At 44.0% G+C, this 14,143-nt stretch overlaps 1 protein-coding gene across 1 annotated transcript in view; it reads left to right on the top strand.

Annotated features, from left to right (window-relative positions):
- Window positions 1-14,143, top strand: part of GABBR2 (gamma-aminobutyric acid type B receptor subunit 2) — a 1,581,022-nt gene that overhangs the window by 1,201,048 nt on the left and 365,831 nt on the right. The window contains exon 11 of the mRNA XM_078686234.1: window positions 2,858-2,990. Coding sequence (XP_078542360.1) covers window positions 2,858-2,990 — 133 coding nt within the window. The remainder of the gene's footprint in view (window positions 1-2,857; window positions 2,991-14,143) is intronic.

Below are 14,143 nucleotides of genomic sequence, written 5' to 3'. Positions count from 1 at the left end.
GGGGGCCTCCGTCAAGCGGTTCAGGGTGGCACCGCATCACATTGTTTTCAAATGCAGTCACGTCCTCAAACAGCCCCCACTTACATTAAGAATAGTGAAGCTGAAGCAAGTGCAAATAGGCTTCAGACAGTGTTACAAGCACTCCTCAAAACTTTGAACCATCAGAGTGCATGAGTTTCATGCTCGATCGATTGAGCTAGCCGGATCGGGCAACAAAAAGTATAAAATAGTTATGTAAATAGTTATTTAATAAAATGTTTTACCCTGTTACTTTGCTGGTGTGTTGTATATATTTGTAATATTTGCATAGAGTTTATCGTTATTTTGGGCGGGGTGGGTGGCGGAGCCGAGCTGTCTTGCATACATCATGGTGTGGAGTTCAGTTCATCTCACTAGTTTCGTATTTCTCATGAGGGGTTGTTCCTAATGTTTCTATTTTAGCGAGGTCAAAAAGAGATCCCATTAGTGGCCTACTGATTTTGCTCGATTCCTTTTGTTTTTTTACACGATTTTTCGCTATCTGCAAAGACTAAACAGAGTATTGCGACTCTGTGCTTGTTTGTAAATAGAGAATGAACCAAAGAGAACCAATTCTAAAATAGTAAATGCTTGGATAACAATCAATCAAATGGAGAGAGAAGCAGGCACGACGGATTACAACGGGGGCAAAGGCCTGCGTTAACTACCCTTCACTATCTGCAAAGAGAGAGTACTCCTAATAGAAATGAGGGGGGGGGCAGCATTCAAAGCAGATCAGTGTGCATAAACACGAAAATGTGTTTTCTTACCACGTACTTGACATTCGACAGCTTATGATATTTGCTATTAAAAAACCATTGCAAATTCACTGAAAAAACCATAGGTTATAGACCATATATAGTTAGGAATTAGCATTTACAAAACCTTGAAAATTCACTGAAAAAACCATAGGTTATAGACCATATATAGTTAGGAATTAGCATTTAAAAAACCTTTTTTTACTCACACAAAACCATTGAAATTCCATATATAGTTAGTAGTACTAACTATATATCGCGCACCCGCAATCCACTGCTGATCATGTCACATATTACATCATTCATGACATGGTCAGTGACATCACTGATGACATCACTGATGACATCTCAAATGACATCACTGATGACATCACTGATGACATCTCAAATGACATCACTGATGACATCACTGATGACAACATCCAGTGACTGTATTTTTCTGTAAAGTTAAAATATGTCTTACATATTGAAGAATGAGTGGATGTATAAGTGTCTGGATGAAGGATTTAGTAGGGGCATGACTGACTGTATGAGTGAGTGATTAAATGTGTCTCACTGAGTGCATGGGTTAGTGACTAAACTGTCTTAATTTGTGAATCATTATGTCTGTTGTTCTGTAAACTGCTGCATGTGTTGATCAGTAGCTATATGAGTAACTATATGGGTTATTGATTGGTTGCCCAAGTATTTGTATGGGAGACTGAGTGTGTGTGTGGGTGGCTGGGAGGTGTATGACTCTGTGCATAGATGTGTGAGCAGTTGATTCACTAGATGTATGGGTTCAAAAGTGCATGTGGAAACAGCTGTATGGGCGGTTGACTGTGTGCATGAGTGTATTGGTGAGTGAATGGATATCTCAGTGCTACATGTCAAAGTAAGTACATATGTAAAATACAGTACATGTGAGAGTTCACATATATAAATAACTGTGCATAAGAGCCAGTGAATGTGTGAGTGGCTGTATAGATCATTGTGAACTTGTATCCAGGATTGTATAAGTGAGTAAATATGTTTTAGTATATGTTTGAATAAGTAAGGTGTGTATAACTGTATAGTTGAGGAAATGGAGGTCTGATTGATTCTTTGCATGACTGACTAGGTGTGTGAGTAACTCCATGGATGAGTGACAGTCTGTGAGTGTATGTTTATACTGAGTGTATCTAAGGTTATATAAGAGTCTGAAGAGGTTCATCATAATATCACATGAATGATGTCATCAGTGATGTGATCAGTAATGTCAAATGAGATGTCATCAGTGATGTCATTTGAGATGTCATTTGAGATGTCATCAGTGATGTCATCAGTGATGTCATTAGTGATGTCATCAGTGATGTCATTTGAGATGTCATCAGTGATGTCATCAGTGATGTCATTTGAGATGTCATCAGTGATGTCATCAGTGATGTCATTTGAGATGTCATCAGTGATGTCATCAGTGATGTCACTGACCATGTCATGAATGATGTAATATGTGACATGATCAGCAGTGGATTGCGGGTGCGCGATATATAGTTAGTACTACTAACTATATATGGAATTTCAATGGTTTTGTGTGAGTAAAAAAAGGTTTTTTAAATGCTAATTCCTAACTATATATGGTCTATAACCTATGGTTTTTTCAGTGAATTTTCAAGGTTTTGTAAATGCTAATTCCTAACTATATATGGTCTATAACCTATGGTTTTTTCAGTGAATATATATATATATATATATATATATATATATATATGTATATGTATGTATATATATATATATATATATATATATATGTATATATATATATATATATATATATATATACATACCAGTTGCAGAAAGCAGGGCTGATGGATTCTGCTGTTTGCACTCTTGGGAGGTAGCAAGGAGTTCAGTGAAGGCTCCCTGGCATGAAACTGCATCAGTCTCACACACCAATCTGTTTCTGAATCAATGAGTTATTGCAGGGATGAAATCAGTGTAAGTGCGGCTGTCCATGTGTCGCATTCATTAATCACCGTGGATACAACTGTTCCTTATGCTTACAGCAGCTTAAGAATGGTCTCGTCTTGTTAAATGAACGATCCATCTGTTTCTGTCACCAGGCTGATAAAGATGTCCAGTCCTTACATGAACAACCTTATTATTCTTGGGGGAATGCTGTCCTACGCATCCATCTTTCTATTTGGCCTTGATGGATCCTTTGTCTCAGACAAGACCTTTGAAAATCTGTGCACCGTAAGTGATTTTAATACTTGTTACAGCCAATATGAATATTTCCCAATGTCATAATCCGTGTGTAGTTATGGCTAGGTCAGAGTTTGCATTGAATTGCTGGTTTTAATTTTGATAATAACGTTGGCATCACTTGAAGAATCCGCAAAGTTTCATGCAGATTTATCAAGGGAGCTGAAAATACATAGGGGACAAAAATGCATATGAATATTTGCTCTGAGACACAAAAGAAATCTCTGAACGGAAATACAAACTTTTGCATGAAACTAGAACTTGATTCGTGGAATTGCTTTTGCTTGGATCACTTTAAATCCGTACAGTAGTTTTGAGACATTAGACTTATGAAAATGTGTTCAGAGGGCTTGAAAGGATTAGAATGTGAGAGCTAGCTTGAAATTTGAAAAGGTTTTTTGAAACAGGACTACAACGTTAGTAAAGTATGTTTAGCTTACTCTTGCAATTGTTAAATTTATAGAGATTCAAAAATAAAAATTGTTCATTTTTTATTAACTGGCATTATTTAAAAATATATGTGAAATTTGGCAGGCAGTTATATTGTTTGCATTCTCTGGGCACGACGACTTTTATGCAGACCCATGGAAAAGGAGGGGGGGAGGGGGCAAAGTTAAAATGGAGGCAACACTTTTCCATTTACTAATAACTTTGGTGCTGTCCAATGTACCTGCATGGAAGGTGTCAGGCTGTTAGCAAGTTAAGCCCTCTACAGGAATCCTTGATTTCATGCAGATCCAACAAGAGAGAGAAGATTTCGAGGAGTTTAAGAAATCATTGATTTGCTAGCAACTTTGTTACATACTGCTAGCCAACATATATCATGTTGAACTTACTCTCTATTTTGAGTTTCATTTAACTTCCATAGGAACTTTTGCTCTCCCACTCAGAAAGGAAACGCTGAACAGAATTACATTAAACTTAGAATGAAACTAACACATGGGGAACAGCTTTTACTTTTGCTGTGAATCTATTTAATACTTTTTGATAAGTGAGCATTGCAAAGATGTGTCTGGTGTGTTTAAGTTAGAGCTATTTGGACCATAGTTCCATACACAGTCTTTTAATTGGAGTACACAGACTATCTATGATATACGTTTACAACATAAAAGTTCCTCACTGTAAGAGGTGGCTTTTTGATCCTGTAGTTGAATTATGGGTCCCCCTGTTCCAAAGTTGGGCCTGTGGATCGAAAGACTGTCATTGGTTGGCCAAAATAAAAAAATAAGAAGATCAGCCTTTGCTGAGCTATGACTGTTGGCTGCCCTGGGAAGGGTTGGCAGCGGGGCCTGGCCAAATACCATGTCCCACTGTGCACAAATGAAATGTTTAAATGTTTTAATGCTGTGTAAAACAAAATGTCAGACATGCACTTAGAAAACCACAGTTAGCGTTCAGTTATGATTTAGAATTAAAGGCAAAAACAGTGAAATTTGCCAACACATCTTAACTTATCCAAAACACCATGTTGTTCTCTTGGTAGGCAGCTTATTTTTCATGGCCATCAGCAAAGTGGTGTACTGAGAACGGTGGTGAGGTATGGTGTCCGTAGTGCGTTTCATACCGTAACTGGTAAATTTGATAGGTTTTTGTGGTTTGTTTTAGTTGAATCACGGCTATCATTTAAGAGTGTTATAGTAAGTAAGTAAGTCTTTATTGCTTTATTAATTCAAATCTTAGCAGTCCATACAGCTATAAAAACCACATAGATAACACAATTTCATATTTCCTTAAAAACAGAATTACTATGTTCTAAAATCAGGAGTTTAACTGGTTAAAAATACATGTGATCAAATTATAGTAAACTTCATAATTCAGGCTAAGACTGTGTGCGAGTCCCAGGCTTAAGATGTCACCTGTGTCCATAGGTCTAATGGTTGATTGTTAGATCGTGGCCCGCTAATCTTGGTGTCTATGCATGATGAGGGTCATGAGCAGACACCAGGCGAAAGGCCTTGGGCATGGGTGTTTGTGCTCAGGTTTCTGCGCATAGTTGTGTTTGTGCTTCTTTCATGAAACGGACAAAACTGCAAACTAGTCTAACATTGGCCCCATCAAAGCACGTCTTTGCTGCCTGTCTGCAAGTGCGGATCTGCATTTCATTTATATACGGCTTTAACAACTCTCTCCTCTCCCGGTATAGAGACTTGCAGATACACAGAAGATGCACCACGTCTTCTTTGGTTTCTCCACATAATCGGCAGAGGGTGGTTGGAGATGAGCGTTTCCAGGGGGGCATGTGGGTTTTGAGAGGCAAGATCCCCATCCTCAATGCCAGGAAGCTTTCCTTCAGCGTTCTGGAGAAGCTGGTACCTAGGTACGATTGTGGTGAGCATTTTGACTAACTTCGAATCACAAACCAGCTGTGGTCCCTCTTATTTAAGTGTGCTTGATCTTTTTCAGTAGAAACGAGCTTTATTGACTTATTGGCCAGGTCTTTAACGTTGTTTAACGGAAGTCCAGACTCCCAGATGTTCTCCAGGGCTAACACGCTGAGCCCTGATTGAAGATAAGCCATGGTGGGGGAGTTGTTTTTCCTTGATATTTCTTTCCATAGGAATGAGTTCAGCGATTTGGCTGCGGCGCTCTTTATTTCGTACCAGCTTTTTACATACACACCCTTCTGGCTTATTCCCTGGTTAGGTAATCCGAATTCGAGCCTTAGTTGTGCTGGGGAAGTATATTTTGGAAGCTTGAATATTATTCTTAGCGCTTTAGAGACCGTTTTTTGTTCAGGGTTGTTTCGTCCATCCCTCGCATGGCCTCACTGCCGTGGGTTATCGCTGGTAACAGCTTCGCTCGGAGCACGTCGAGCAGCAGGAGCAGGTTTGGTCCGGTTATTTTATTTTTAAGGTTTTTTAAGGTGAGTGCTAGGAGGGTCCCTCGCCTTTGAATTGCCTCTTTTTGTTGGTCATACGGCCCCTTTTTGTCGAGGATTATTCCTAGGTATTTATACTCTTTGACCACTTCGAGTTCACTCTCGCCCAGTTGCCATTTCAATCGTTTGTTTGCGCTGCGCTGGTTTAGCACCATAATTTTCGACTTTTCTAGGTTTATTTCTAACCCTTTGTTTGTGGCGAAGTTGTTTGTAGTATAAAGTAAGTGCTGTAAACCGACTTGAGTTTGGCTGATTAGTATCAGGTCATCAGCATACAATAAATTTGAAAGGGGGAAGCCGCCCAGATTTGGTGCATGATGATCGCAGTTATCTAGTTCGGTTGAGAGGTCTGCCACAAAGAGGTTAAATAGGGTTGGAGCAAGGACGCAGCTCTGCTTTAAACCTCTGGTCGTTGGAATCCACCTGGACACGCTTGTGCCGCTCCCCAGTTTTATTTGAACCCATGTCTCAGTGTGTAATAAATTAGGAGAGCGGAAGGGATTTCCCATTGAGCTAGCTTTGACCATAATTTTCCTCTGTCTATGCTGTCAAAAGCGGCTTTATAGTCAACTAGCAGCCGGTCATACCCGGACAGCATACGTTGTCCGGGTATGAAATAGAATGTGTGTAATGTGTGTATTTGGCAAGGGCAATTTATTTTAAAATCTCGCGGTAGACAACATTTTTTGTTTCATTAGAATAGGGACGGAGAAGGCCCAGCTGCAGCCCTGGTTGATGTTAGCAGGCGCGTGTAATTGGTGTAGTGATCCACCGCCTGAGCCCGGCTACAGCCCTGGTTTATGTTAGCTGGCGTGTGTAATGTCGTTGAATGAGAGAGTTATCAGCTGCGGGTAAATCCGTTTAATGAGAGAGTTGAGTGACAGCGAGTCGGAGAGGCTGCAGTAATTGTCCCCACAGAAACGCTCATTTGCGTGTTCCCCCGCTTGAGGCCCAGATGCAAGCCTATTTGATGTTAGCATGCGCGTGTTCCCCCGCTTGAGGCCCAGCTGCAGCCCTGGTTGATGGTAGCAGGCGGGTGTAATTTAGTTTAATGTGAGAGTTCAGTAACAGTGCGCAGGAGAGGCTGCAGTAACATTACTTACCAGGCCTCCAGGTGAACGCGTTTGTCACGCCCCCAGCACACGGCCACAGCAGACGATCTTCTGATTAATGTACGACCCACATGGCATGGAGGGCGGAACGTAGCACACGCCCCCAGCATTTCTCACGCCCCCAGCGTGCCCCTTGATGCGGCGCAATTGCGTTCACATTTCATGAAGGCTGAACACACGCCCCCAGCGTTTCTCACGCCCCCAGGGTGTCACTCCCCCAACGTGCCCCTTGATGCTGCGCAGCAACATAATTGGCGCTTGTATGTACGACTCACATGGCCTGAAGGGCGGACACACGCCCCCAGCGTTTGTCACACCCCCAGTGCAGGCCCACAGGCCACAATGTGACGCCCCCAGCATTAGTCACCCCCCCAGCCCACGTCCACAGCACAATGCAGACACACCTACAAGGGACAACTTTGCTGGCACGGTTCTTTTACCTTTTAAATGTATAGAGGAGTTGGCCTAACGGCTAAGGCGCTCTACCTCGGACCTCGGGATCTGGCTTCGAGTCTTGGTAACAACGCCAAACATCCTGTGATTCTGGGCAAATCACTTAATCTCCCCGTGCCTAACAAAAATGAATGTGTGTCCTTATGTAACGTAACTGGTGCTATGTAAAGCGCTCTGATACCTGATTCAGTTCGGGTCAAGTTCGCGCTATATGAAACTCTGCTAAAAAAAAATATATATGGTGGCCGTCTGCATAGCCTATGTCCTTCTGCTGCAACTGCCCTTTCCAACGCTGTATTGGGTGTTGTGATTGGTGCTGTGGTTACTGAGATTACCCGCCTCAAAGGTTTGGGCTCTCTCTTTATAATATTAGTATGGATGAAGCAGACAAATAATGGTTTTCTTGTTGCTTTTGTGGAATCAGCTAAGAGCGAGAGGGCCAGAATATTTGTGGTAGTTTCCGGGGTTTCCTGGAACCCTGTTGGATTGATTGGGATTAGTGACTTTTCCCTGGCCCATTCCTGGAGTTCGGCCAATATAAGGCCGGCGTGGTATTTAGCCTCAATATCAATGCGAGCTATAAGCCTATCGTTTTTTGGGTCGCTCTTACAGCCTTTTTTGTAAATAGGGGAGATAATAGAACCTTTCCACAATTCTGGGATTGTTCCTGTGTCGGCGATGTTCTCAAAGAGTGGTAGTAAAGCACTGGACCAGTATTTTGGGTCTTGTTTGTATAACATTGGTGGCAAGCCATTGGGCCCAGGCGTTCCTTCTTAATGGCTTTGGTTAATTCTGCTCTCGATCATTTTTGGAGAGAAGCTGAGTGGTAATCCGTTTGCTTGGAGGGGATGGGGTGGTTGGGCGGCCTGATGCTCAGCTGTGTTTTGCAGATTGCTATGTGGAACTACATTGAAGTACGTTTGCAAATGTTTTGTCCCGACGTCCTCCGTTATGTGTGAGTTGAGCCCGGGTGCCAATGGGTTCTCAATGCTCTTAACCGTTTGGCAGAATCTTGCGCTGTTATTCATTTTAGCGTCGTACAGTAATTTAGCCCAAAGTGATTCCGCGTTGTCCTTTTTTGAGCGCCAAATTATTTTCTTTTTCCTGGTCCGAAGCTTTCTTAGTGCGTCTACAGTTCCATTAATCGGGTTGTTTTGGCGGAGGGAGCGGATTGCTCTGTTTATATCACCCCTTATTTGTCTTAATTCGGCATGCTGACCCGATGAGAGATGGATGTGCTGGCTTGATTCCGCACTGGCGCTTTATTTTTGCTGGTATTCTCTTTTTGCTTCTTGTGTGGCTGCCGCGGGGGCAGGTTGACCAAGAGCTTTGGTGAAGATTTCCCAGGCGTGGACGGTGATTCCTTGGGAGGGTTTAGTTTCCTCCCAGAGTGTTTTTGCAGTGGCTGATAGCTTTTCTGGTTCACGTATTTTGCATCTGATTCCCCTGTGTTGGTATCTCATCATTAGATGGGGGTCTAGATTTGCATATGTTATGGCGGTGCCCTGGATACCAAGAGTGAGCTCTTGCGGTTGATGATTGCTGTGATCTGACACCCCAATCCTAAAGTCCTTTGTTAAACCAAAAAGTGGTAGAGCGAGGAAGGTGTAATCAATTGCAGTGTTAACTGATTTTCTATGGAAGGTTGGGGCTTGGGGTCTGTCCCCTAGCGTGCGACCGTTTAGTGCTACCAACGATAAACTTTCAAGGTCTTAGTTGGTTTGCCCCACTTATAGTTGTCCTGGGAGAAGATCCCCCATGCTCGGTGTTTGTCGTATTCGTGGCTGCCTTGATCTATGCCCTCGGCAAGGAACATGTTAAAGTCAGCTGTTATAATGTAGCTTGTACCTTCCTCCTCCGTTATTAGCTTTGTAAGTTCGAGTATTAGCTGCTTTGCACCATTCCTCTTACTCTGAGGGTGAATGTAGATGTTTGCCAGAATTAAATGCTGCAAATTGCCATTATTTCAAGGGATGCAGTGGTTTTGCTTATTAGTTCTTTTCCTGCTGTTATGACTTTAATCGAAGCATAGACAGTTAGACCTCCTTTACAATGACTGAAGTTTGAATTTCGGACTGCGGGAAGATGGTAAGTCTTATAGCCTTGGAGGTGGAGAGGATTCTCCAACCAAGTTTCCTGTAGGAGTACTAAGTCGAACTTTTGAAAATATGACAATAGTGAGGGGTTGCTAATTTTATTCCCGAGGCCGTTGATGTTCCATGAGTAGAGTTTTAAGTTCCCTTCATTGTTTCCCTGTTCGATGTTAGGTCATGGGGTATCTGGTCTTAGATTTATGGTTTTGGATGGCCAGGACCAGTCAGTTGGGAGGTGGCTTCCTTCTTGGCTCCGTCGACCCCCTGCTGTGGGACTCAATGCGTCTGGACCTGCTACCGAGGTACTGCTGGCTGCCTTGAGGACTGAATTAACTTGCCCGCGCCCTCTCGGGCTGCTGGATAGCCTCTTGTTGGAGACAGGATGATATTGGAGCAGCGGGACCGGGTAACCGACTGGGCGGTGCTGATACACTCGGATCCCCCAAGCTTCTAATTGCGGTTCTTCGCTGAGGATTCTCGCTGCTAGTTCTAATGTTGCTCATTCTTTCTTAGTTGTCTCTTGGTCCGAGAGATGTTTGAATGTTTTAAATTCTACTGACAGCAGCTCTTGGGTTCTAATCCCGGCCAGACTCCTAGTTGCGTTTAGAATTTGGAGAATATTGCCACAATTTAGGGTGTCCCTTCTTCCTTTTGACTTGTACTCTGGGACGAACAGGATTGTTTGTGAGGTCGCTGGCAAACAATTGTTCACTGGATTTCTGTTGCCTAGGCGCTTGCGGCCTTTCTCATCGCTTAAAAATTTCGTTTGCAGTTTTTCTGCTTTGTTGTCTTTGCCGAGCTTCGCTCTTTGGAGTAAGATTGCTCGCCGGTATTGGGTTGTGGAGGAGTGATCGTTTTGATTTTTGCTTCTAAGTTGGATTTGACAGCCCAAGGTTGGTGCTGATTGATGTCACATACTACTGGGTGTCGCCCATTAAGGGGTCCTCGCTTCCATGTGTGTTAGGCTTATGGCTGCAGATCGCTTTTTCTTGGTGGTTTATTGAGTGTTGATTGTGATCATTTGGGTAGTCCTCTGCTACTCCTGCAGAGCTTCTTGGAATATGGGTGTTAGTTAAGTCCTGGTTCGATTGTTGGGTTTTTAATGCGCCAGATCCTATGAGCTCCTGCTGAGAGCCGGTCTGGAGGTTTGGTACGGTTTGGAAGTATGAATTTAGAAGGGAGTTCTTATGCTTCCCTTTTCTTCTTTGTTTCCTTCGCTGCTTGGAGGATTGCCCATTGTTCTGCTCAGCCTTACCTCCTTTGGTAGTTTCTTCGTGCGTTTTTGGGCTGCTGATGATAGCTGCCGTTAGTTCTGGATTTGTGATCTCCACACACCCTGCAGATTTGGAAGGTGGCAGGTTGAGTGCTCCTGGAGGACTCTTGATTCCAGTTTCCATGTCTCAGCCTGCCACATGAGGGTTTTGGGCCGTCGGATGAGTTACTTCGAAATTTGTTCTTTTGGCAGGCCCATTGCTGTTTCCAGGTGGGTTACAAGTGATGGTTGGGTTGGGGTCTTGAGTTGCCGATTCTTGCACCTCCTTATATACCCACTTCTTACTGCTGATTAGGCAATCGGTTGCTGGGCCTCTAATACTGGAATTTGCAGAGTCACTGTCTGATTTGGAACTTGAGCCTATATTTTTTAAATCGGTGAGGAGATCACTCATCACCGTCGGTAGTGTTGTGATTTTTTCCACTATTAGATGTAAGGTACAGCTTGGTGGAAGTATGGCTGCTTCGCGTTGGGCTCTTTCTATGAAGTTGTTCATGTCTGAGAGCTTGCTGTCGATACTAGTAACGTGTAGCGCCAGACAATTGAGAAGGGTGAGCTGGATGTCCATTTTGTCGGAATGGTATTTTGGTGGAGAGTTGCATGGTGTTTAAAAGAGAGGCCCATATTCCTGTTTCGCTTGGCTGTGTGCTAACGTCGGCCTTTTTGGGAGTGATTCCTGATCCTTGGGGGACTGTTTCTTTTTTATCCTCGGAAGTATATGCGGTTACAAGATTTCCCATTCTTCCTTTGTGAGGGCAGAGATATTGGTACCTGCTAGGGTTTTATCATCGGGTTCACCCTCCACGTTGGCCGCTATATAGGTTGGCTTGGGTAAGGGTACTTCTGAGAGGGATTCTGCCGGAGTTCGGTTTAGGAGTTTGTAATTTGTGCTGTTTCTGATGGGTGTGTCATCTGCTGTCGTCTGAGTGGCTGCGGTTTCCTTCTTTTTGTCTTTACTTTCCTGTTTGGGATTGTGATTATTGAACTCGTAATTGCAATCAGTGAAGTTGAATTTCATTTGTGGTAGAAGAGGTGTCGCTCTGGATGATTTTGTGTCGATTTTGTCTAGAAATGGGGTGGTCATGAGGCCTGTAAAGTGGAATACCTGTGACGTTGAGGCAGAAAAAGCTGGAGGTACTGTAGCTGGAGGGAAGCTTAATGTCTGGCAGGCCAGTACTGTAATTTCAGGCTCTAGGGGGATCCTAGGTGGTTCCGTCGATGAGTCCATCGGTTCTTCTTGGAAAGACAGGGAGGCTGGGAAAGGCATAATTTAAATTTTGGGACGTGGCACCCCCTGTTCCTTTTTCGGGGTGGGTTGGAGGGAGTACTATAGGTGCAGGTGGTCCAGTTTCTTCTTTTAGAGCCCCTGTAGTTAAAGTGTTCAACATATTGTAGAGCTGTGTCTTCTCTCCCCCTATTTATTGAATGAATAAACAGACCAGGAACTGGTGGGACTGGTAGACCTGATTTGTTTTCTAGGTACGGAGGGGAGATTCAGTTGGTTGTTTGGTGTTGAGATGTAGTAATGCTCCTGCGTCTTTGACGAAGGAGAATTTAGAGTAAATTTTCGGTTGGAGTTGTTTTTTCCCCTGATGCGCTAATTGCTTCTGGGTAGTTATTCCTCCTTCCTCTCTTGAATCTAGATCAAAGTCTACTAGCATAATTCCTGGCGTTTCTGGTGTTGCGAGTGCCTTGTGGACGGCCTTTTACCTTGCAGTCTGAGTGGTTGGTGTTTGGGAATTGCTATTGGTTGGCTCGTTTGGGCCCTTGATGTTTTTACTTTTCTTTTTACTGGTATTGTTGGTGGTTGTTATGACTCGCCTCTCCTTGCCAGACCTCTTTGTTGGCTTAACACCTTCTATGGTGGATTGGGCTGGGGTGATTGGCAAATTGTCGGGAGGTTTCGTCCTTAGCTGCTTTTTTCCTGATCGTTAAGGATCGTTGAGGATGTTATACAACACTGGGCTGGTTCGGCTCCTGATTGGCAGGGCTCGGCGGCTTGAAGGCTGTTTGATGACGATGGTGATGACGTTGGTTTGGGTTGATTATTGGTAGTTGTTAGCAGGTCTTACTCACAACTAGCACTACTTTGATGGTCTGCCTTTTTTCCTTTCTTCCCATTTTTTATTTTTTTTAAATTATTTTTCCCGGATTTTTTTTTTTGCTTTTTCGCTTTTTGGCGTTTGTGGAGCCTTAGTCGGCGTTGTCGTTACCCTTTGGAGTGGCAAGGACTAGTTTTTAATTTGGGTTTTAGGTTACTTGTTTTGTAGAGTTGCCGTTTTGGGCTTAGTGACAATGTGGTTTTGTTTGTTTGACGTCCCTCCCCCTCGGTTTGCTCAATGCTAGTTTGCTGGCTGAGCCTTGCTGGTACTTGCTTTTTCCTTTCTTGGTCCGCAGTTCGAGTTCTGGCCTCGTTTCTAGATTGCCCAGATTGCCGGATTGCAGGGTTGCCGGGTTTGTCCATGGTGTCCTGATCCGTGGTTCGTAACCCTTGCCTCCCCACGTCCGCCTCTCCTCTGCCTCCGGTGGAGGAGCGCAGGAAAGCGACACAGGGTTAACGGAGACCCCCCCGGACTCCCGGACCTCCAGACAGATGCTGCCGAACAAGGGACTAAGTAGTACAAAAGGGCAGGGGCTTGGCTGCTCACTCCGGCGGCATCCTGGAACAGATTGCGGAAAACTTCAGCAGACTTCAGCCGGGGAGACCTGAGGTGGGCCGCTTGGATCGCTGGATCGCTAGAGTTGGAGCTGGGAGCCGGAACTGGAGTGCCGACAGGAGCGCTGGCTGCACCGGCTGTGCGCCACTCTCCTGCCTGGCAAACTGAGCACTTGCACACTCGACTTACTGCCTGCTTCTGGCTGGATTCAGCCCCCGGTGGCTCACTGCCTCATAATCCGCAGCTCCTCCGGGGCTTGGATGACTCGCCGGACAGCCCGCAGAACGCGGAGCAGCAGCAGCAGCGATGGTGGCAACAGCAGCGGCAAATATGTGACTCCTCCTCTCGAATGAGGGTGGATATGTGTCAAACCACCTTTGGTAAACAGCAAGAAGACCAATTTAAGTGTGTTATTGTCAGAAAATATAGTATATATGCATACAAGGAGTATAAATAGTGTTTAAACAACATTATTTGCATTTTGTTGTTTTAGAAAATTCTGTTGTGCCGGAAGTTAACAGTTGAAATGCTGAACAAGGGAAAAAGGAAGGAGAGAGGGGGGAGAAAGACGCGCTATTAGCCCATGTAGAGCTGGTAAAAGTTCCCAGTGGTGTGGCTGAGGTGGTAGGAAAACAGTTAGAGAAAATGGGTTGTTTAATTCAGGTAATGTGCAAGGCT

This window comes from Lissotriton helveticus, chromosome 4_1 (genome assembly GCF_964261635.1).
Source record: "Lissotriton helveticus chromosome 4_1, aLisHel1.1, whole genome shotgun sequence".
Taxonomy (NCBI): Eukaryota; Metazoa; Chordata; class Amphibia; order Caudata; family Salamandridae; genus Lissotriton; species Lissotriton helveticus.
The sequence above is the reverse complement of the archived record's forward strand: the minus strand, read 5'-3'. Positions and strand labels throughout refer to the sequence as shown.